The following is a 21,303-nucleotide window of genomic DNA, read 5'->3' as shown; positions in this document are numbered from 1 at the left end:
TGAATCAGGCGAACCTGACAAAAGGTCCCCCTGGTTACAGCTGTCAGATGTTCCTCCAAGGACAGCTGCATATCCAGGAGGACTCCCAGATTGCGAGCCCTTTCTGTGGGGGCCAAAGACTCGCCCCCAATAGTCAGTGATGGAGTCAACTGACTATATCGGGATGCCGGGAGCCACAGCCACTCAGTCTTGGAAGGGTTGAGCTTGAGCCTGTTCCTCCCCATCCAGATCCGCACAGCCTCCAGGCACTGGGACATCACTTCAAGGCATCATTGGGGTGACCTGGGTGGAGATGTACAGCTGGGTGTCATCAGAGTACTGGTGGTATCTCACCCCGAAGCCACGGATGATCTCGCCCAACGGCTTCACATAAATGTTGAACAGAAGGGGCGAGAGGACCGATCCCTGCGGCACTCCACAGATGAGAGGCCTCGAGGTCGACCTCTGCCCCCCTGCCAACACAAACTGCGACCGGTCAGAGAGAAAGGAGGAGAACCACCGCAACACGATGCCTCCCACCCCCAACTCTTCCAGCCAGTGCAGCATGATACCATGGTCGATGGTATCAAAAGCCGCTGAGAGATCTAACAGGACCAGGACAGAGGAACAACCCCTATCTTAGTCCCCTTATAGTGGACTACAGAAGGAATAGATCAGACATCCAGCCCTTGATTATCTATGTTCTTCCAAAGCTAAACCAGACAGCAATTGCTAGCTATGTTACTCTACAGGAACCAATACAAGAGCCTTGTGACACCTGTTTATAACTGGATGTTGTATCCCAAACATTTGTAGATTAAGTCTACATCAGAAGCATGGTATAATAAGAGGAATTATTATATATTTACTCAGCCATTATTTACACACAAAAAATAAGAATTTACTTACATAGAATTACTGCATTGGATATGACCTAAGCTTACTTTGCATTTACAAATTATAAAGGATGGTGGAGAGGAAAATTATATCACTCTCCTTTATAGAAAAAAAATATTATGCAAGGCATAGTAAAACCATATATCATGAGTAGATTATACTCATGACAAAAGCAACAGATTAAAAATAAGGTTGCCTTTACTGTTGAGCTGCTCCTAACCAAAAAATAGCAATGCACATTTGGTAAAGCAATTTTTTAAAAGAGAAAGGATAGGTAGAGAGAGTGTCGTAGTGAAACCAAGGTGCTATCTATAGGATGTAAACAGAACCAGGGTTTAACTTTGTTCCACTTATCAGAGGTGCATCAAATGGTGAAATGTAAAATTTGTTACTACTGGTTCTGTGGGGGTGGCTTGGTGGGGGGGGGGGTAATATGACTGAGTGGGCGTGACCAACCTTTTTGTTTTTACTTTTAAAACCTTTTTTCTACAACCTCTTCGGCTAAGGAGGTTGTAAAAAAATGTTTTTAAAGCCTCTGATGATCCCAGCTGACTTGCCTGATCTGCAGAAGCTTTTTTTTTTTAAAGCCTCTGACGATCCCAGATGACTTGCCTGATCAGCAGAGGCTTTTTTTCCTTTTAAACCCATTTTTTCTACAACCTCTTCGGCTGTAGAGGTTGTAGAAAAAATGCTTTTAAAAGCCTCTGATGATCCCAGCTGAGCCGCGCAATCATCAGAGGCTTTTTTTTTACTTTTAAAAGCATTTTTTCGGCCAAAGAGGTTGTAGAAAAAATGCTTTAAAAAAAAAAAAGCCTCTGATGATTGCGTGGCTCAGCTGGGCAATTGGGGAGGGGGGGCAGGGATTTTTGCTACTGGTTCTCCAAACCACCTGCCTCCAATCGCTACCGGACCGGGTGATCCAGTCCGAACCGGGAGCATTTCACCCCTGGGTGTATCCAATAATTGGTCTGCCGGCACATCATTTCTGGTCTTCCTATTTGATAAACACCAGTTTGCATACAGAAGAAACTGGCTGATTTGGAACAGCGGGGGGGGGGGGGGGGGGGGCTGGGCTATGTGAGGATGCTTTTTGTAGATTTTAGCTCTGCATTTAATACAAGAATTCCACATAGACTAATATCTAAATTTATGGATCTTGGCTCTCTTATTCATAAACCTTTGGATTATGGATTTCCTGTCTGGCCGCTCTCAGAGGGTCAGATTAGGTAATCATATCGCTTCAGCCCTTATTCTTAACACTGGTACACCACAGGGTTGCATGTTGAGTCCCTTACTCTATACTCTTTATGTGCATGACTGCATTTCCACTCACGCTAGTAATACTATTACTAAATTTGCAGATGATACAACAGTGGTGGGACTGATCTGCCTATCGAGATGAGGTGGAATGGTTACTTTCGTGGTGTGGAGACAATATTTATTTTATTTATTTATTTTATTTTATTCAATTTGTATACCGCCCTTCTCCTAGGGACTCACGGCGGTGCACAGCCAAAACTAAAACACATAACAATACAAAATTTAAAATTATTAAAAGAATTATATACTTTGGCCCAATTTTAAAACAATTCGAATTAAAACCCATTGACAGATTAAAAGCTAAACAACTAAAAAACTAAAAAAAAAAGGGGGGGTCACACCAGCCCTGCTTGATGGAAAAGAAAAGTTTTCAGGGCACGGCGAAAGACCCGGAGATCCGATATCCTTCTTATCCGATATCCTTAATATCGATTCTTATCTCCGGGGGCAAATCGTTCCAGAGGGCGGGAGCTGCCACAGAGAAGGCCCTCCCCCTGGGGGTCGCCAGCCGACATTGCCTGGCTGACGGCACCCTGAGGAGTCCCACTCTGTGGGAGCCTACTGGTCGGTGGGAGGCTATCGGCGGCAGAAGACAGTCCCGCAAATACCCAGGTCCTATGCCATGGAGCGCTTTAAAGGTGGTAACCAACACCTTGAAGCGCACCCGGAAGACCACTGGAAGCCAATGCAGCTCACGCAGGAGAGGTGTCACATGAGAGCAACCCCTCGCTCCCATAATCCCCTGCGCGGCCGCATTCTGCACCAGTTGGAGCCTCCGGGTACTTCTCAAGGGGAGCCCCATGTAGAGAGCATTGCAATAGTCCAGGCGGGAAGTGACGAGCGCCTGAGTGACTGTGCGTAAGGAATCCCGATCCAGAAAGGGACGCAACTGGCGAATCAGGCGGACCTGATAAAAAGCCCCCCTGGCCACGGCCGTCATATGCTCTTCTAAAGACAGCCATGCATCCAGGAGGATGCCCAAGTTGCGAGCCCTATCCGTGGGGGCCAATAACTCGCCCCCAATAGCCAGCGATGGCACCAGCTGGCTATATCGGGACGCCGGAAGCCACAGCCACTCGGTGGAGATGTACAGCTGCGTATCATCAGTGTACTGATGGAACTCCACCCCAAAGCCACGGATGATCTCACCCAGCGGCTTCACATAAATGTTGAACAGAAGGGGCGAGAGGACCAACCCCTGAGGCACCCCACAAACAAGGCGCCTCGGGGTCGACCTCTGCCCCCCTGACAACACCGACTGCGACCGGTCAGAGAGATAGGAGGGGAACCACCGCAGAACGGTGCCCCCCACTCCCAACCCCTCCAACCGGCGCAGCAGGATACCATGGTTGATGGTATCAAAAGCCGCTGAAAGATCTAACAGGACCAGGACAGAGGAACAACCCCTATCCCGAGCCCTCCAGAGATCATCCACCAACGCGACCAATGCCATTTCCGTGCTGTGCCCAGGCCTGAAGCCGGACTGGAGCGGATCCAGATAGACAGCTTCATCCAGGTACCCAGGAAGCTGTCGTGCCACCACACTCTCAACAACCTTCGCCAAGAAAGGAAGGTTGGAGACCGGACGATAGTTAGCCAAAACAGCCGGATCCAGAGCAGGCTTCTTGAGGAGGGGCCTCACCATTGCCTCTTTCAAGGCGGATGGCAAGACACCCTCACTCAAGGAATAACTTGGTCCTTAACACAAATAAGACCAAGGAGCTTATAGTGACTACAGAAGGAATAGATCAGACATCCAGCCCTTGATTATCAATGGAGACCGAGTGGAGCAAGTGGCCAGTTTTAAGTTTCTGAGTGTTATCATAAAAGAGGACCTGACTTGGGGCAGCACTGGTCAAAAGGGCCCAGCAGAGATTATACTACCTGAGACTTCTCAGGAAACAGCAACTGAATGAAAAACTGCTGGTGGCCTTCTACCGCTGCATCATAGAGAATATTTTAATTTACTGCATCTGTGTATGGTTTGCAAATTGCACAGTGGCAGATAGAACAGGATTCCAGAGGGTCAATGTCATTGCCCAGAGGATCATTGGTTGCCCCCTCCCCTCTTTGGAAGAGCTTTATAGCTCCCGCTGCCTTAAAGATCCATCTCATCCTGGCCATCTTTTTTTTGAACTATTACCATCTGGCAGATGGTACAGGATAATAAAAACAAGGACAAATAGGCTGAATAACAGTTTCTTTCCCAGGGCAATAACCATTTTGAATTTTACGGTATAGTGGAATGTCGGGTTTTCAATTTCAATTATATAGAATGTAAAAGATGTACAGTATGTTTGGGTTTTTATTTTTATAGTTATAATGTACACTGAAGATGGGATTTAATTTTGTTGTACCATGTGCAATGACAATAAAGTAAAGTAAAGTAAACTAAGCTGCTCTAAGGTCCCAGAGGAAAAGTAAGGCATAAATGTTATGAATTTTCAACAAAATCTATCTGTAGTCAATATCAACAACAATGCACTTAAATGCAAGTTACAGTGATTTAATATTCTGTTTAGTAAGATGGCTCAGACCAACCTGCTTTGCAGCAGGGAATTAGATAACTAGCTTTAAAAAAACCAAGAATTTGGCAACACATGCAATTTAAGGGCAATTTTATTACACTACAGCTTAAAGTACTTGAACACCAAGTAATACAGTCAAGATAAGTAGAGCAAAGTCCACCTAGCCACATTTTCATTTGTTAAAGACTATCCTGTTAAACAGATTTTATAATATTTTAATTGTTCTCCCTTTATTTATATAGTCTGGTCCAGTAGTGGGTTTCAAATTTTTTTACTACCAGTTCTGTAGGCATGGCTTGGTGGGTGTGGCTTGGTGGGCATGGCAGGGGAAGGATACTGTAAAATCTTCTTTCCCACCCCACTCCAGGGGAAGGTTACTACAAAATCCCCATTTCCTCCCGATCAGCTAGGACTTGGGAGGCAGAGAATAGATGGGGGCGGGGCCAGTCAGAGGTGGTATTTACCGGTTCTCCGAACTACTCAAAATTTCTGCTACCGGTTCTCCAGAACTGGTCAGAACCTGCTGAAACCCACCTCTGGTCTGGTCTAAGAATAATTTATTGTGGCAACTAATGTCTAAAAAGATAAACTATATAAGTATTATGCCTAAATCATATGAACAGCTACAGTAAAATTTTGTCAAGAAATGGTATTTCGCAGATGTCAGAACTGCCATCATATGTTGACCAAATTGGGGCAGGACTGACATTAGAATATTGGCCATAAATAAATTAAAAGAAAAGAAAAGAAAAGAAAACTATATTAAACAGCACGAACTTACCTAGCATCGGCTTCACTGTAGTATTCCCTGGCAACAATATCTTCAAATAGCTCCCCCCCAGTCACCCTGGAATCAAACAGAATCCATGAAATTAAAGAAGTCACACTTTGATGAAGCAGATGTCAAACACTAACAGTCAATAGCAAATGGAAAGAGAAGCGCCCTCTTCAGCTTCTTAAATAAACTTTAAAAGGTTTAATTCCAAAGCAAGAGATCATTAAAGATTAATAATCCTCAATCATGTATGTTCAGCACCCAATAGCTATCCCTCAGCTTTTTCCTACACCTGTAGCAAGGCCAAGTGCAGGACCTGAATTGTGGAACTGCGGAATGAAATAATGGCAATAAAAGAAAGCTGCAGCCTGCAGCCTAAACTACAAATAATCACAGAGTTGTACTACTTCTAATTTAGCCCAAGCATTACGAATTTACTGGAAAGAAACCAACAGAAATCCTGCCTCGGCAGAAGCAATTCTGCTGACTGGACAAGAGGAAATCTCTTCTCTATTTTGGAGATCTATCAACAAATATCCAATGGCTGCACACAAGAAAGTAGTCTGAAATAACTTCATTATTTACAAGTTGGTCTTAACTCTGGCTTAACTAGCAACTCCTGACAAAAAGACATTTTCTTAACAGGATTTAGGGCCATAATACTGTCTGTTTGCTTAAGTTGAATTACATGCAGATACGGCTACTAAGGATGGGAAAGGAAGAGAGGGAGGGAGAAATATTTGCAAGCCTTACATGCTTTTCACTGACCAAAGATCAAAAACAAATAAAGCAGACTTACAGATCAAATACAAGGTAATGGAAACCTTCTTCTGAAATACTCTCATGGAGCCGCACTGCAAAGAAAGACGAAGACTATCAGGAAAGAGGCAATGTTTACACTTTTCAGAGGTACATCAACTTTAACAGGAAAAAAGCTTGCAGCACCTTTAACTAATAATTTCCTTTCCTTTGAACTAATTACTTTTCAAAATTCCCATGCTTAACACTGTAACTGAAATACTATTAAAATATTTGTTGTGACGAAATAGCAAACCCTGTTATGCATACGGGCCCTTGGTGATTCCTAAGGCAATGGAGCAACGTCCCCTCGCGGGTGTTGAATGAGCCTGAGACAAGGTGGTCAGCCTAAGACAACCTGGAAAGTTCATGGATCAATACGGGATTGAAGTGAATTGGGGCGTCCTCATTCAGGCGTAGGGAGCAAGTAAATTCGAATTAAGAATAAGAAGGTAAATCATGGAGAGTGAGATGAGAACTGGATACAAAGCCTCTTCTTTCCTTGCTGCCATTTTTCCCAAAGCCAAAGCTGCTATTTCACTCAAGCCCACTTCCACAGCACGAACAGCATTGCCATGGGCAATTTAGATCAGGAAAAAAGTACTGTAGATTTAAAAGAATTTAAATTTCACTCCTCAATACTACAGCTTTTATTTAGCCATGGACTCAGAGAAACACACACACACACACACACACACACATACACACAGATCCTTTGTGCTTATTTTCTTTTTAAATGGTAAAATACAAAAAGCTACAGCACCATCAAAATAAGTAGATTGTGACTAGTCAGTGAAGAAAGAAAACCTAAATATTGCCATGAAGGAAACAGAAAAAGATCCATATACCATAAGTACCAATGATAAAAAAATCACTTCAACTGTACATTGTATCAAGTTGTTCTTGTTTTTAGAACAAAGAACTTTACAAATATTATAGGGTAGCCAAGACCACATGAGTTAAAAACCTTTCTTATAACACTTACATAATCTAGCCATCGTCTCTTTCAAAACATTCTTTGAGGAATCATACAAAACAATATTTTTTTGATGAGTTAATTCATGTTTAAATCATAAGAACTACAGGGAGTCCTTGACTTACAATTGGTTGCTTAGCGACCTAAGTTATAACAGACACCCCACCCCACCCCTATCCCAAAGGTACCTATGATCTGGTTTTAAAGTTACAGCCATTGAAGTGCCCTGCCATTGTTCAGGATGCTGCAACGCCCACCTCCCTTTTCCCCCCACCCATCCTGTCGGGTCCCCCCAAGCCTCGGCCTGTTCCCAAGCCGGCCATTCAGCCAGGCAAGGGAGCCTAAGGCTGATCTGCAGCAGCAACCAGCACATGGAGGGCACTTACAGCCTGTAGACTGAGACCCATTTTCCCACCTGGCCACCCAAGGGACTTGTGGGACTCAGCCTGCTCCTCACCCGGCTTCAAGGCCCAGCAGCGCCCAACTTACTTCTGGGTTTTTTGCAGAGGAGCCTGGCTGATGCAATGCAATGCAGGGCTCAGCTTTTGGGCAGAGGCTGCTGGCCTCATGGCAACCTCGTGCTATTCTCGACACAAGTAGTACTTCTCATGAGACCGTTTTTTTTTTTTTAAAGATGCTCCACAAACTAACAGGTGAGCCTCCCATCTCATTGCATCGCAACTGACTTAGAAAACCTCTGATATCCATTTTGAAGAAAATACAATGGAAGTATTTAATAGACGCTATTCAACTCCAAGAAAATGTAACATGATAAATGAATAAATAACCCTAATATAAATCCCACATGTTGGAGAAAATGTAAAGAAATAGGCACATATTTTCAAGTCTGGTAGTCCTATAAGACTCTTTGATTACTCAGAATTTCTAAGTTGACTTCATTATTTTTTCCAAATAATCAAAATTATTTTTTGGTGTATAAAGAATTAATAGGGGTTTTTTTAGTTGGTTGTAACCAGTCAGATATGGCAAAACCTTGGAAAACAGAAGGGATTAACAGGATTAGAATATTTATCGGTACATACAGTGAGAAATATATTGGAAGGCTACAACAATGGAAAAATGATGACATCAATATTATACTAATACAAAAATGATTTCATCCCATCTGATTTAAATGCCTATACAAAAAAGGCATAATTATTGTTCATTACCTAGTTCCAGGTTCTTAGATAGCATAATTAATAAAATTATATGTATTTTGATGTTATAATCTCATCATTATTTTGTATATGGGGGGGAAGCATCTTTGGGACAACCATGACCTGGATGACTGAGAATCTCCATAGACATTTAAGTAAGGAACAGCTCCCTTCAGTAAATGGACTGACTCTCCTCAACTTCAGGTGGAGTAAAAACAATTAACTGTTAACTGTAGAAAGAGATATTAATATATTACAGGTATTTTAAAGATGCTATATTTATATGCATAAAAATGCACTGGCTGAAATAGAATATATTTTTTCAGTCGAACCCTGTTTTTTTAATACATGGTATTTTTGCACTCATTTTCCACCTATTCACAAAAAATTAAGCACTAGAAAAATTCATGCAAAACTTTTCAATAATTAATCTCTAATTACAGTATTTAATTAAAAAATCAGCATATAACCTTGGAGTGATAGACTGCCAGGTGCATTTATACACTGCAGGCTAAAAGAAACAAGGGTCATAAAAAGTGTACTTTCCCCAATTTAACAATTATAGGTTAATCTTGACTTTTAAAAAGTTGTTTCTTCTAAGGGAGTGCAGTTCAGTGTCAAGTATGAATCAACTCTTCCTCCCTAAAATAAAATTTTATTCCAAGAGAATAAACAGAAGATATTCTATAGGGACTTGCCAAAGTGAGTAAATGCATAATAATTACGATCTATAAAATGATGCATATTGAAATTGGAACTAGCTGTGATTATTCCTGAAAAATCTTGAATTCAGCTGAGCAGCCTTGTGAAAAAAATCAGCTCAGTTAGATGTCATCGAGTCAGGTCTAACCCCAATGATTATATAGACAAATTCCCATCTTCTTGATATTTCCTCAGTGACAACCTGTAAGGGTTTTCCAAGGGCATTCCAGCAATCATTTTAATTCTGACCATTCACTTTATCTCCCCATTCTTCTATTTCTCTCAGCCTCCCAAGAATCATTCTTTCTAGTCCATGTTTTTCTCTCATCACAAGGTCAAGGTTCTGAGTGCTGAGCATTAGCTCAATGAATTAATTTGTCTTTATTTTGTCCAGGACTGATCAGTAACTATCCCCAGGCATACAATTTGCCTAGTTGTTTTTATTAGATCTCTTATTAAATTACTAAACTACCCTACTGCAAATTATTCTGGACACCTTCAAAGAATTAAAAACAATATTTGCATACAACCAAAGCATCCACAAACTAGCAACTACTAAGGAGACAAACCCATTAATCTTTAGCAACACAAGGGCCTAACCATCCCTTTCAATCCTGATTACTATTGAATAATGTCAATGCCAATGACGTTCATGTGGTGCTCCAGTTATTTTGGGATTACACCCGAGGTACTTCTTACTGTTGGCAATATCTTTGCTTTCTTTTGCCACAGCCATTCTACCTCTATTCGTAGGGCTGTTGTGATTTTCTCTTTTATTCTGCTGTGTCCAGGTATCGCAACATTCACTATCCTGATTTTGTTTTGTTTTTATTGTTATTATTATTATCATTTACTTTATTCATTAAATATGAAACGCAGTCAACTGGACATTCAAAAATGCATCACAAATACCATTGACTGGTGCTAATGGTTGATACAGGTTGTTGACAGCGTCCTAGGTATCAACCAAGTATCTTCTTAGGATGTACAATGTTCCAAGTAGCACAGTTTTTTGCAGTTCTGCTGGTATTATTTCAGGAAGCTGCAATTTGTTGATGTATCTTATAAAATTCTTGGACATGGTCTTCCGGGTGCGCTTCAAGGTGTTGGTTATCACCTTTAAAGCGCTCCATGGCATAGGGCCTAGCTATCTTCGAGACCGCCTGCTGCTACCGACAACCTCCCAGCGACCCGTGCTCTCCCACAAAGAGGGCCTCCTCAGGGTGCCATCAGCCAATCAATGTAGGCTGGTGATCCCCAGGGGGAGAGCCTTCTCTGTGGGGGCACCTACCCTCTGGAATCAGCTGCCCCCAGAGATAAGAAGAATCCAAGACCTCAGTGCCTTCCGCCGTGCCCTTAAAACTCACTTTTTCCAGCAAGCTGGGCTGGCTTAGGAAGAAATTTTTTAAAATTTTTCAATGTTTAATTGGTTTGTGGTTTTTTAAATTTTGGGCCAAATTTATATAGATTTTAATTGTTTTTAATATTTGTGTTTCATGTTTTTAATTCTGGCTGTGCACCGCCCTGAGTCCTCAGGGAGAAGGGCGGTATATCAATTGAAAATAAATAAATAAAAAAAATAAATAAAAGTGCCCCAATGACAATGGGTATCACTGTTACATGTTTCATCCATAGCCGTGTAGTTTCGATGGCCAGGTCGCAATGTTTCATGACTTTTTCCAGTTCTTTTTCTTCGACTCTTGACATCTCCTGGTACAATGTTGTTATTGTTGTTGTTGTTGTTGTTATTTCTTTTATTCATTAAACATGAAACTCAGTCAACTGAACATTTAAAGATGTGTCATAAATACCATTGAATGGTGCTAATGGTTGATAAGGGTTGCTGCTAGCATCCTAGGTATCAACCAAGTATCTTCTTAAAATATACAATGTTCCGAGTAGCACAGTTTTTTGCAGTTCCGCTGGTGTTATTGCAGGAAGCTGCAATTTTTGTTTTGTAAAATTCTTGGACATGGTACCAAGTGCCCTGATGACAATGGGTATTATGGTTACATGTTTCTTCCATAGTTTTGTAGTTTCGATGGCCAGGTCATGATGTTGATTTTTTTCCAGTTCTTTTTCTTCGACTCTGGCACCTCCTGGTACTGCGACGTCAATAAAATGTATGTTTTGGTTTTTAAAATAATAATAATAATAATAATAATAATAATAATAATAATAATAATAATAATAATAATAATAATAATAATAATAATAATAATAATAATTATAATAATTATTATTATTATTATTAATTGCACAGTCAGCCAGATGTTCAGGCAGAATTTGGCATTTTTGTCTACCTATCGGGACCTTACCAAGGAGCTGGGTTAGGCAGTTCTGGGTGTTTGATGGTGTTACAGATATCATTGCAGATGGAAGTTGTCCCCAGTAAAGCCACCTTTTGCAATTGCAATTATTATTGTTGTTGTTACTGCTGCTGCTGTTATTCTCACGGTTTACCTTCTGCCGTTCTTTGGTTATCACAATATACAGTTGCAAGAAAAAGTATGAGAACCCCTTGGGATTATGTGGAGTTTTTGCATGAATTGGTCATAAAATGTGCTCTGAACTTCATCTAAGTCACAACAATAGAAAAACACAGTCTGCTTAAAATAATACTACACAAACATTAGATGTTGCCATGGTTTAATTGAATATAACATGTAAACATTCATAGTGCAGGGAGGAAAAAGTATGTGAGCCCCTAGCCTAATGACTTCTCCAAGAGTTAACTGGAGCCAGGAGTGAGCCAACCTTGACTCCAATCAGTGTGATGATATTGGATGTGTTGCTGACAGCTGTCCTGCCCTTTAAAAACACACACCTGTTTTGGGTTTACTGGTTTCAAGAAGCACTGTCTGATGTGAACCATGCCTCGCAGAAAAGAGCTCTCAGAAGACCTATGATCAAGAATTGTTGACTTGCATGAAGCTGGAAAGGGTTACAAAAGTATCTCCAAAAGCCTTGATGTTCATGTGTCCATGGTAAGACAGACAGTCTACAAATGGAGAAAGTTTAGCACTGTTGCTACTCTCCCTAGGCATGGTCGTCCTGTAAAAATGACTGCAAGAGCACAGTGCAGAATGCTGCATGAGGTAAAGAAGAATCCTAGAGTGTCAGCTAAAGACCTACAGAAATCTCCTTGGCACATGCTAACATTTTTGTTGACACATCTACAATAAGGAAAACATTAAACAAGAATGGAGTACATGGGAGGACACCACGGAGGAAGCCATTGCTGTCCAAAAAAAATATTGCAGCACGTTTGAAGTTTGCAAAAGAGCACCTGGATGTTCCATAGCACTACTGGCAAAATATACTGTGGACAGATGAAACCAAAATTGAGTTGTTTGGGAAGAACACACAACACTATGTGTGGAGAAAAAAAGGCATAGCACACCAACATCAAAACCTCATCCCCACTGTAAAACATGGCGGAGGGAGCATCATGGTTTAGGGCTGCTTTGCTGCCTCAGGGCCTGGACGGATTGTTGTCATTGATGGGAAAATGAATTCCAGAGTTTATCAAGACATTTTGCAGGAAAACATACGACCATCTGTCCGCCAACTGAAGCTCCGCAGAGGATGAGTGATGCAACAGGACAATGACCCAAAGCATAGAAGTAATTCAACAAAAAAATGGCTTCAACAGCACAGAATACGCCTTTTGGAGTGGCCCAGTCAGAGTCCTGACTTCAACGCGATTGAAATGCTGTGGCATGACCTTAAGAGAGCGATTCACACCAGACATCCCATGAATATTGCTACACTGAAACAGTTTTGTGAAGAGGAGTGGTCCAAAATTACTCCAGATCGTTGTGCAGGTCTGATCTGCAACTACAGGAAACATTTGGTTGAGGTTACTGCTGCCAAAGGAGGGTCAACCAGTTATTAAGTCCAAAGGTTCACATACTTTTTCCTCCCTGCACTGTGAATGTTTACATGTTATGTTCAATTAAACCATGGCAACATCTAATGTTTGTGTAGTATTATTTTAAGCAGACTGTGTTTTTCTATTGTTGTGACTTAGATGAAGTTCAGAGCACATTTTATGACCAATTCATCCAAAACTCCACATAATCCCAAGGGGTTCACATACTTTTTCTTGCAATTGTAGTATTTTGAAAGTCACTTGGATCTTTTCCTCTCTGTATTTTTTTCTCTTAATGTTTCATAATAATTTTATCTTTTGCTATGCTCCTTAGCTTCTCTTTCACATCTATTCTATAAACAGATCCTACGTTCTGGCAATATGACTTCCAGGTCAAATCTATTCTCTTCCATTTTTTAAATTTAGCTAATATATTTTGACACCAGTAATTCATTATTTTCTATCCTACAAACTACATCTAGAAGTAGTCTGGTTAACTGGATTGCAGCTCTCCATTTTTACTTCCATAGTACGTAGTCAGTTGGATTATGGTGTCACCCATACAATAGAGTCTGTATTTATGTCTTTGAAACAAGTATTAGCAATGAATAAGCAATTATCTTTGCAACACTCTACTATCTATCCCCTGCATTATTTACCAAGTTCACATCTTCCTGTAATTTCAGGTTTCTCCATTAGTTCAACTTCTGCATTCCAATCAGTCATTAGTAATATATCCTTTTTAGATGGAGTATTTGGCATGACTTGAATTTCCCAATGACTTTCATGCTCAATCTGTAGTACAGATATACTGTATACACTCACACAAAGTTAATGTTTACTGGATATCCACTAATTCTCCTAGATATGAACCTATCATTTACTGGACTATATCCAATCGCATACTTAGCAATGTCCTTTCTGGACATTGAATTTCCCTTTCAGGAAATTTTGTTATCACTCCCCCCCTCTCTTTTTACTTTTGCAGGACTAATGTCTCTGTCAAGGGGAGCAAAATGTCAGATCTGCCTGGCTCAGCTTGGGGGGTGGGGCTCACAGGCATCCTGCCATAAAACTAAATGGGGGGAGAAGGATGAAAACACAATAAAGCTTGGGTGTGCGTGATAGGAAATCGGGAGTGGGGAATGACAGGTGATAAGGACCCTGCATGTACTAGCATCCCATGGTCAGGCACCCTGAGAAATATGCAGATTACCTCCAAACATTTCAGAGTTTTCAAAACTTCTTGGCAAGCTTGGCTTGGCTGGAAATGGACTGGTCATGGAGAGAACCTATGCCTTATTTTTGTATCTAGTGAGCACGGGAGATTTCAGAGCTGGCTTGACTTTACTGCAATCAACATCCTTAATAAAGGAACTCTTTGCTTTAACCAATTGGAGTTGAAGGCCTTTCTTTCCTAAGGGATCAGATTGGGGCAGGTTTGACGCTATTGGATTATCTTGAAGAGGCCATATGAGCATAGATAAAACTTTTTAATATGTCTAAAGATATTAATATCAAGAGAGAGGCAGCTACTCCTATTTTTAAACATTGATCTAAGAAAATGTGAAAATTTACAAAGCAAAATAGGCAAAAATTATGTAAAAATGAATTGCATCTTCATTACCCATGGCTCTTTATATTAGCATTATGAAGCTAAACTTAATTAATTTTACAGGAATTTTTCCAGACTATGACTCTTATGCACTGTTTAGATATTCCTTCCAGTTTAATATATGAAAATCATTCAACCTAATATACAAATATATATTTGTAATTATATTTTTTAATGTTTGGAAGTGTATTTGCATAATGTTTAACTCAGAACAAACATAAAATACATCCATTTTTTCCTAATTTGGTAATGTAATTGATCCAGATGGAGATCACATAATGAATGAGGTGTCACCATGGCATTATACAGCCAATTTAGCTTGTTGGCAAGATTGCTAAAAACAAACAAGGCCAACTGAGACTGGAAAGAGCAGAGGATACACAAGGCAGTTCCCAGTTACCTACACTGTGTTCAAATGGAGACATAGGAAAAAATGAAAAGAAAGAAAAAGATGTGTCTTATTACACATCCTAAAATATTTTTGTCAAATCAATTTCAAAAATTGGTTCTGCCCATGAAAAAATATTTTTGAATCACTTAATACCACAGACTACTTACTACACAACACGTTTCAGATAACTAGGGTGTGAATCTATACTGTTTCCATTATCTTTGTATTCAAAATCAAAACTCAAATGGAATTTATATGGAGTTTTACTGATATTTTTTTATATATATACGTGTGAGCAGAGCAGATAAACAATGCAAATCAATAGCTATGTCTAAAACTCAGTTGACCCGAATGGAGTACCTGTTACTTATCCGGTAAATCAACAGCACATAAGCCACAATGGCCGGGTCAAACAAGAGCCAGAAATTTCTGATACTGTGCGAATCCTTGCAAAGATGGCTGAGTGACTATCCTTCGTTAATCTTTAAAGAATTATTTTTTTAGAAAAAGTTAAAAAACAAAAACAGGAGGTCCAGTCAGAATTAGTTGCCAGATTGGCTGAGGTGAAGGGGCTTCCTCATTCTTGCCCCCTTTCTTCCCAGTCTCACAAGCAAATGGGGCTGTGGTGAGGTTGTAAAAAGCAGGAACAGCAAGAGGAGATTCCTAGGGCAGCTCAGGGGCTGTTTTTGATTTCTTCTCTATGTCCAATAGTAGGAGAAGACCTTTCGCTCCTATTAGAATGGCTGGGGAACCTTCAGTTAACCCCAGACCACCATGGCTATTTAGGGCTAAAATCTCAGTTCTACTAATCCCAGCATTAATTGGGTTATCATATTTGCAAAGCTAAACTCACCACGAGCCGTGCAGGTCCAGCCAATTAACAAAATTAAAGCCAAGTTTTTTAATCCTTTTTAAGCTCTCACCATCCATCAATTAACATTTAACTTTCTAAACTTCCATTCATGAAAGTCGTTGCCATCTCTTGCTGTAGCAATGGTGCAGGGTAATTCTCACCACCACCACCAACCTACGAGAGTAAACAGACTCTGCTGCCACCCAAGACGTGGGAGGATTTTATAGTACTGGAATTGTTCTAGGACTGCAAATGGTGGACGCACCTGAAGCACTGCTGAAAACAGAGATCTTTATACAGTAATGCCAAGCAACAATAACCCGCATAATATTTTGGAAGTGTTTCCCAATGAATGATGGTAATAGCCATGTAATCAAAGTCACTTCTATCATATTCCCTAGATCAGTGGTTCTCAACCTTTTCTTCACCATGGACCTCCTTTAAGTATCTTTTTTGGCCACGGACCCCCAAAATTTATCTCAAGGCTTAAATCATAACATTTCTTTGAGCTTTCGTGGCGCCTCTGTGATGACATTGCTGCTCCTCAGGGGTCCATGGACCACGGCTTGAGAACCGCTGCCCTAGATACTTGCCAAAGAGCCATCAGCAAGCCTTCTCATCTCTAGGAGGAGCTGTACTGGTTCTCTCACAATTCACCATGATGAACGGGGATTTGGGGGACTGCAGAAAACTGACTGGCCATGGGAGAAATGGAATTAAAATGAATTACATGAATTGAGAGCTAGATTAGTATAGTGGTTAACGCATCAGGTTAGAAACTGGGAGACCGGGAGTTCTAGTCCCATGCTGGGTACAAAGCCAGCTGGGTGACCTTGGACCAGTCATTTTCTCTCAGCCCTAGAAAGGAAGCAATGGCAAATCACTTCTGAAAAAATCTTAACAAGAAAACCGTGGGGTCCTGTCGAGGCAGTGCCTTAGAAATGAACATGATTGAATGGGAAAAAGAAAAAAAAAATCCTCCATACTACTAAAAATATTACCTTCAGCAACAGGATATGCTGAAGCTAAAAATATAAGATACATATGATCTAACAATGGCAAAGGAAATACGGCCACATGCAAGCAATATAACTGATAGATCAATTGCCTCTGAGGGCCACAACCCTCTCATACTAGCCCAGCCAGGACACAGACAGAAACGGCTGGGAGCAGCCCACATCATCAACCACAGGCTGAGCAGCCAAGCAGTGCCAGCAGGGCTGCAACAGAGCTGCCAGTAAAAATATACTCTTAAATAAAATCTGTCAAGGACAGTGCAGCTTCCCACCCCCAGCTTTCATGATTATATTAAAAGGATCGGATTATTTTCTCTAGCTGCTAGTTCCAGACATTCCAGAAAGACTCAGCTTTTAATTAAACATTTGTCTTAGAAAGCATAAGGTGTAATACAAATAATTTTTCAGAAAGAATCTGCTCCAATAGCTAGCTATGGCTCATCTAGATTGCTCTAGTAACATATAGACAGTAAATTAACAAGCACATTAAAAAATTCTTAATCTCTGTATCCCAGCCAAGGAATATGAGTGATGTAAGGTTTAGACTTTAGAGCTTCTTGTAAAGCAACACAAATATAGACAATCCTTAGATGGCAGCAGAGTAACTCTTTCCTGGCATCTAGGGGACATCCATATTGTTGAATTCCAGAACAAACTTCATGTCATCGAGACAAAAGGCAGGGTCTGCCTTTCAAGGTAAAGATCTGCTTAAGAAAAGCAAATATCTTATGCATCAACTTCTGAAAGCTCCAAGAAATTATTGGAAGTTTTTAGCTAAGGAAAATTAATTGCAATATTTGCCAAATGTGGTTGGCAGGCATTTGGCAAGCTAAGCATCATTTTCAAGAATAACCTCCCCCCTGTGCTTGAAGAGAAATATTTTCTATCAGTGTGTGTGCTACGTGTTCAAACATATGCCAGCGAAACATGGACACTAACCTCACAATCGATAAAGCTACAAGTGGCACAAAGAGCCATGGAAAGATACATGCTCGGCATCACAAGACAAGATAGAAAAACCTGCACATGGATTAGAGAACAACAGTACATGATATCATCAAGAGAGTAAAAGAACTGAAATGGAAATGGGCTGGTCACATAGCAAGAATTGATGGCAGGTGGACTAAGGCGGTCATAGAATGGATTCCACTTGATAAAAAGCATCCACAAAAGAGATCTAAAACAAGATGGATCAACATCAGCATGTATTGCGGGCCCAACAGAAAGTACAAGACAATATCCTGCAGTTAATAGACAATGGCTAGAATGATGATTCTAACCAATTTAGCTAACAAATTTGTCATCCAAAAGATAGAGAGGGAACTAGAGGAAAAGCTATACTGGATCGAATTCTTTCTAATACAGAAGAAGTGGTAGAGGGAGTTGAAGTCAATTAAACCCTGGGCAAGAGTGACCATTTCATATTAAATTCAATATAAGGCAAATGCAAACAACAGAATATAAGCCAACCAGTGTCTTAAACTTTAAAAGAGCTGATTTTAACATACTCAGAGAGACCCTAAAAAAAATTCCATGGATGAAAATCCTAAAAAAAGAGAACAACTCAAGAAGCATGAGAATCTTTGAAAAATATGATGATAAAAGCCCAGACCAGCACAATACACTGAAAAAGAAAAACAAGAAATCCAAGAAGAAATCAGCATGGTTGCACAAAGATCTCTTTGATAAACTGAAAGACAAAAAGGATAAGTACAAAAATTGGAAAGAGGGACACATAACTAAGGCAGAATATCAGCAGATAGCCCAAATTTGCAAAAATGAAGTCAGGAAAGCAAAGGCTCAGAATGAACAAAGACGTGCAATGAAAACTCAAAGATAATTTTTAAAAAGTTTCTTTCAACATATAAATAACAAGAAAAACTCAAGGAAACAGTCGGTCCACTAAAAAGAGAAGATGGCAAGGAAGTAACAGGCAGTAGAGAGAAAGCAGAGCTGCTTAACTCATTTTTTGCACCAGTCTTCACACAAAAAGAAAGTATAGCCCAACAACATAACCGTAAAAGACAGACTATAAATAAAAATCTAAATAAGCAAGAAAATGGTAATAGAACATCTGTCTGATCTTGCTGAATATAAATCACTGGGACCAGTGGTGAAATTTTTTTTACTACTGGTTCTGTGGGCATGGCTTGGTGGGCGAGGTTTGGCTTGGTGGGTGTGGCAGGGGAAGGATACTGCAAAATCCCCATTCCCTTCCCACTCCTGGGGGAAAGATGTTGCAAAATCTCCATTCCCACCCCACTCTGGGGCCAGCCAGAGGTGGTATTTGCCAGTTCTCCGAACTATTCAAAATTTCCACTACCGGTTCTCCAGGACCTGTCAGAACCTGCTGGATTTCACCCCAGACTGGGACCTGATGGATTACATCCCAGAATTCTAAAAGAGCAGGCAGATATTATCTCAGAACCATTGTACCATAACTTTCAAAAATCCTGGAGCACCAGGGAATGTCAGAGGACTGGAAAAGAGCTGATGTGTTTCCCATCTTCAAAAAAGGGGAAAAAAAACAGACCCAGGAAACTGTAGACCAATCAGCCTAACATCAATACCTGGGAAGATATTTGAGGGGGGGGGAATCAAAAAACAGATCTGTGAATATCTAGAAAAAAATAAAATTATAACTAGAAACCAGCACGGGTTTGTTAAAAACAGATCATGCCAAACCAATCTTATTTCATTCTTTGATAAAGTGACTAAATTAGTACATAGTATAGTACTAAATAGTATAGTACTAAACATAGTACTAAATTTGGACATAGTATACTTAGACTTCAGTAAGGCATTCAACAAAGTAGACAATAACCTACTTGGTAAACTAGAAAAATGTGGGCTAGACAGCATCACCACCAGATGGATTTGTAACTGGGTGACAAACTGTACTCAATGACTCATCCTTAATGGTACTACATCTACAAGGAGGGAAGTAAGCAGTGGGGTACCACAAAGTTCCATTTTAGGCCAATTACTTCAGTATCTTCCAAAATGACCTAGATGAGGGAATAGAAGGGGAACTCATCAAATTTGCAGATGACACTAAACTGGCAGGAATAGCCAACACCCCAGAAGATCCAAAAAGATCTTGACAGACTTGAATAATGGGCCCTATCCAACAACATGAAATTTAATGTGGAAAAAAGCAAGGTTTTACACCTAGGTGGGAAAAACCAAAGGTACAAGTACAGATTAGGAGAAATCTGGCTCAAAAACGGTAACTGTGAGAGGGATGTTGGATTCTTAGTGGACGATCACTTAAACTTGAGCCAGCAGTGTGCGGCGGCAGCCAAAAAAACAAATACAATCCTTGGTTGTATAAACAGAGGCATAGAATAAAAATCACAGGAAGTATTAGTACTGCTTTATAAATTCTTAGTAAAACACCTGGAATACTGCATCCAATTTTGGTCACCACATCACAAAAAGATGCTGAGACTTTGGAACAAGTGCAAAGAAGAGCAACTTAGATGATTAAGAACCTGGAGACAAAAACGTATGAAGAACGGTTGCAGGATTTGGGTTTGGCTAGTCTACAGAAAAGAAGGCCTAGGGGTGACATGTTAGCAGTATTCCAGTATTTGAGAGGTCGCCACAAAGAACAGGAGGTCGTTATTTCCCAAAGGACCCGAGGTCAGGACAAGACGCAATGGATGAAAACTAATCAAGGAGAGAAGCAACCAGGAATTAAGGAGAAACTTCCTAACAGTGAGGACAATGAACCAGTGGAACAGCTTGCCACCACAAGTTGTAGGTGCTTCATCACTGGAGGCTTTGAAGAACAGACTGGACAGCCACTTGTCTAATACAATACCTATGCATTGGTATAGGGTCTCTTGCTTGAGCAAGGAGTTGGACTAGAAAACCTCCAAGGTCCCTTCCAGCTCTATTCTAACTGATTGATGATGATGATGATGATGATGATGATAATGATGATGAAGATGATTCACCAAATACAGTTTTTGCATACTTCTGGTTTAATGGAATGTTCTGGACAACTATGGAAGAAAAATGTTGCTTTTTTGGGGGGGGGGGGGTTCTGATACGAAACTATTTTTTGTGAGGTAAATATTAATTTTCTATTGATCTGTTAATTCCCATTATTCCCAATTGAAATAAACCAATTAAATCAGGGACCGCCTTATTTGTATAGTTACGGCAGCAGAGGTCATCGAAGTTAGTCTGGAAGGTTTCCCATATATGGCCTGGTTCATTTCTTTACTTGGAGCAATGAGATTAGGGGGAAAGCAATGCATTGCTTGTACTGTACTCTCTCCAAGCCTATATTAATTTGGGGAAGAGAGAGGATGTAGCCTGAGGTAACTGCAGAGCTGTTTCTAAACTGCTACAACCCATCATTCTGAGATGTTCATAGCTGATGCGACATGTGCCATGAAGACAAATTTA

At 40.4% G+C, this 21,303-nt stretch overlaps 1 protein-coding gene across 14 annotated transcripts in view; it reads right to left on the bottom strand.

The window, feature by feature from the left end:
• Positions 1-21,303, bottom strand: part of CAMK2G (calcium/calmodulin dependent protein kinase II gamma) — a 219,639-nt gene that overhangs the window by 78,016 nt on the left and 120,320 nt on the right. For all 14 annotated transcript variants that reach the window (XM_070945159.1, XM_070945160.1, XM_070945161.1 and 11 more), the window contains exons 4-5: positions 6,299-6,353; positions 5,506-5,571 (exon numbers count right to left, since the gene is read on the bottom strand). In XM_070945159.1, the coding sequence (XP_070801260.1) occupies positions 5,506-5,571; positions 6,299-6,353 (121 nt within the window). The remainder of the gene's footprint in view (positions 1-5,505; positions 5,572-6,298; positions 6,354-21,303) is intronic.

This window comes from Pituophis catenifer, unplaced genomic scaffold (genome assembly GCF_029215685.1).
Source record: "Pituophis catenifer annectens isolate HBS135680 unplaced genomic scaffold, rPitCat1.0.hap2 SCAF_6, whole genome shotgun sequence".
Classification (NCBI taxonomy): domain Eukaryota; kingdom Metazoa; phylum Chordata; class Lepidosauria; order Squamata; family Colubridae; genus Pituophis; species Pituophis catenifer.
This window is presented reverse-complemented; position numbering and strand designations above follow the sequence as displayed.